The sequence below is a fragment of the Cyprinodon variegatus genome, unplaced genomic scaffold (assembly GCF_000732505.1).
Source record: "Cyprinodon variegatus isolate N-32 unplaced genomic scaffold, C_variegatus-1.0 Scaffold711, whole genome shotgun sequence".
In the NCBI taxonomy this organism is placed as follows: Eukaryota; Metazoa; Chordata; class Actinopteri; order Cyprinodontiformes; family Cyprinodontidae; genus Cyprinodon; species Cyprinodon variegatus.
Window position 1 is genome coordinate 240,231 of NW_015151164.1, and position 1,853 is coordinate 242,083.

General features: G+C 40.5%; 3 protein-coding genes across 9 annotated transcripts in view; all 3 read left to right on the forward strand.

Annotated features, from left to right (window-relative positions):
* Positions 1-159, forward strand: part of LOC107097614 (protocadherin gamma-C5-like) — a 7,582-nt gene extending 7,423 nt beyond the window's left edge. The window contains exon 3 of the mRNA XM_015394821.1: positions 145-159. Within this exon, the coding sequence (XP_015250307.1) occupies positions 145-159 (15 nt within the window). The remainder of the gene's footprint in view (positions 1-144) is intronic.
* LOC107097624 (protocadherin gamma-C5-like) overlaps positions 1-1,853 on the forward strand; it is a 108,924-nt gene that overhangs the window by 80,195 nt on the left and 26,876 nt on the right. The gene's annotated exons all lie outside the window — the stretch shown is intronic.
* LOC107097615 (protocadherin gamma-C5-like) lies at positions 526-1,849 on the forward strand (the record flags this gene model as incomplete). Its single annotated transcript, XM_015394822.1, has 1 exon — positions 526-1,849. A coding segment is annotated over exon 1 (1,062 nt), but the record flags the coding sequence as incomplete, so codon positions are not given.

Consider the following 1,853-nt stretch of genomic DNA (forward strand, 5'->3'; position numbering starts at 1 on the left):
AATTACATCCGAGGCCGCATAGGAGAGGGAGAAGGGGTTATGTCTGCTGCGCGGTCGTCACTCCTACATTAAAGCCACTACACTACATAGATGGAGAGGAAGTCCATGTGTTGAAGGGGATAAAGTTGATGTCTGTAAATGCAGGGGACCCGTGTTTGAATCGAGGTTTGGGGAGGAAGGGCATCCGGTGCAAAAACTAAGCCTAACCTGAGAGCAAGTCACTTTGCCTGGCGAACCCTGAAAATAGAAGCAGCCTAAAGTGCACCGACAACTGGTAGACAGGTACAATTTTAACACGGTTACTAGAACAAAAGTAGTAAAATGCTTTTTGAAATAAAAGAAGCAGTCAAACTGATGTAAACTAAAAAAAATATGTTTTTTGTTTTTAGTTTCTTTGTTTGTTTGTTTTTTTACTGCTATTATGTGGGTTAACAATCTTTTTATCATGTCGATGAGTGCATGTGTGTGAGGGGGAGGGGTTATTTAAATGATTTGACCAGCTTTATTCTCATTGGATGACAGAAATGTCTAGCAAGCACCAATGAATGGCAGAGCTGTACAAAGAGATCTAGTCCCTCCCCCATATGTAGCGACACAACCTCTACACTCACACTGTAGAGAGAAAGATGAAACGGAGTGATGCTACGAATGAAACTAAAACAAAAAGGTGGAAATATGTTTTGGGCTAGATTTTGGAATTTTGCTTTGGATTAATTTCTTACTGCAATGGAGGATATAGACCGTACTTTGGATTGCTTCATTTGGAAATAATTGTTGAGAATATTTGATGGCAAAGACAATGGGATACCGAGAGTGGAGATGGAAAGCGGTTTGGTGGAATCAGTTCTTTCTCCTGTGGACTACAATAGAAGCACAGACTCGTTACAGCATCCCAGAAGAACTAAAACCGGGTTCTGTGGTCGGAAATCTCGCCAAAGATTTGAGTTTGTCATTATCTGACATGTTTGACCGTAAGCTGCGGGTCGCATCTGAGTCTGGCGAGCAGTATTTCAGCGTGGATGCGGGGAAGGGAGAGCTTGTGGTGAATGACAGAATAGACAGGGAAGCTCTATGTGGACAAAGCGTGAGCTGCGTGTTACCTTTACAAATTGTCATTGAAAACCCTTTACAATTACACCGACTGGAGATAGAAATTAAAGATATAAACGATAACTCTCCAGTGTTTCAAACAAAAGAATTATCTTTAAAAATTGCAGAATCTGCAGCAGTGGGAACTCGCTTTCTTTTGGAAAGTGCAGAGGATTTAGACGTGGGGGTTAATTCCGTGAAGTCATACACTTTGACAAGAAATGAATGTTTTACACTAAAAATGAAGGATGTTAACCGGGGTAGAGCAGTTCCTGAGTTGGTTTTAGAAAAGCCCCTTGATCGAGAGAAGAAAGCGTTTTATCAGCTAAAGTTGACTGCAGTAGATGGAGGAAATCCGACCCTTTCGGGTACCTCACAACTTACAATTACTGTGCTTGATAATAATGATAATTTTCCTGTCTTTGAAAATATGACGTTCACAGTTTCTTTGCAAGAAAATTCTGTGAAGGATACTTCCATAATTAAGATAACTGCAACTGATGCTGATGAGGGACCAAACGGAGAAATAGAATATTTTTTTGGCGCGAGGACACCGGAATCCGTGTTATCCATGTTTGAAATCCGATCCTCAACTGGAGAGATATATCTGAAAGGAGACTTAGATTATGAAGAAGCAACCTCCTACAAAATAGAAATATCTGCGAAAGACAAAGGGGTTCCTGAAATGGAGAGTTACTGTCATTTACAAGTAGATGTTTTAGATGTTAATGACAACACACCAGAAATTGTTCTCACTTCTGAAC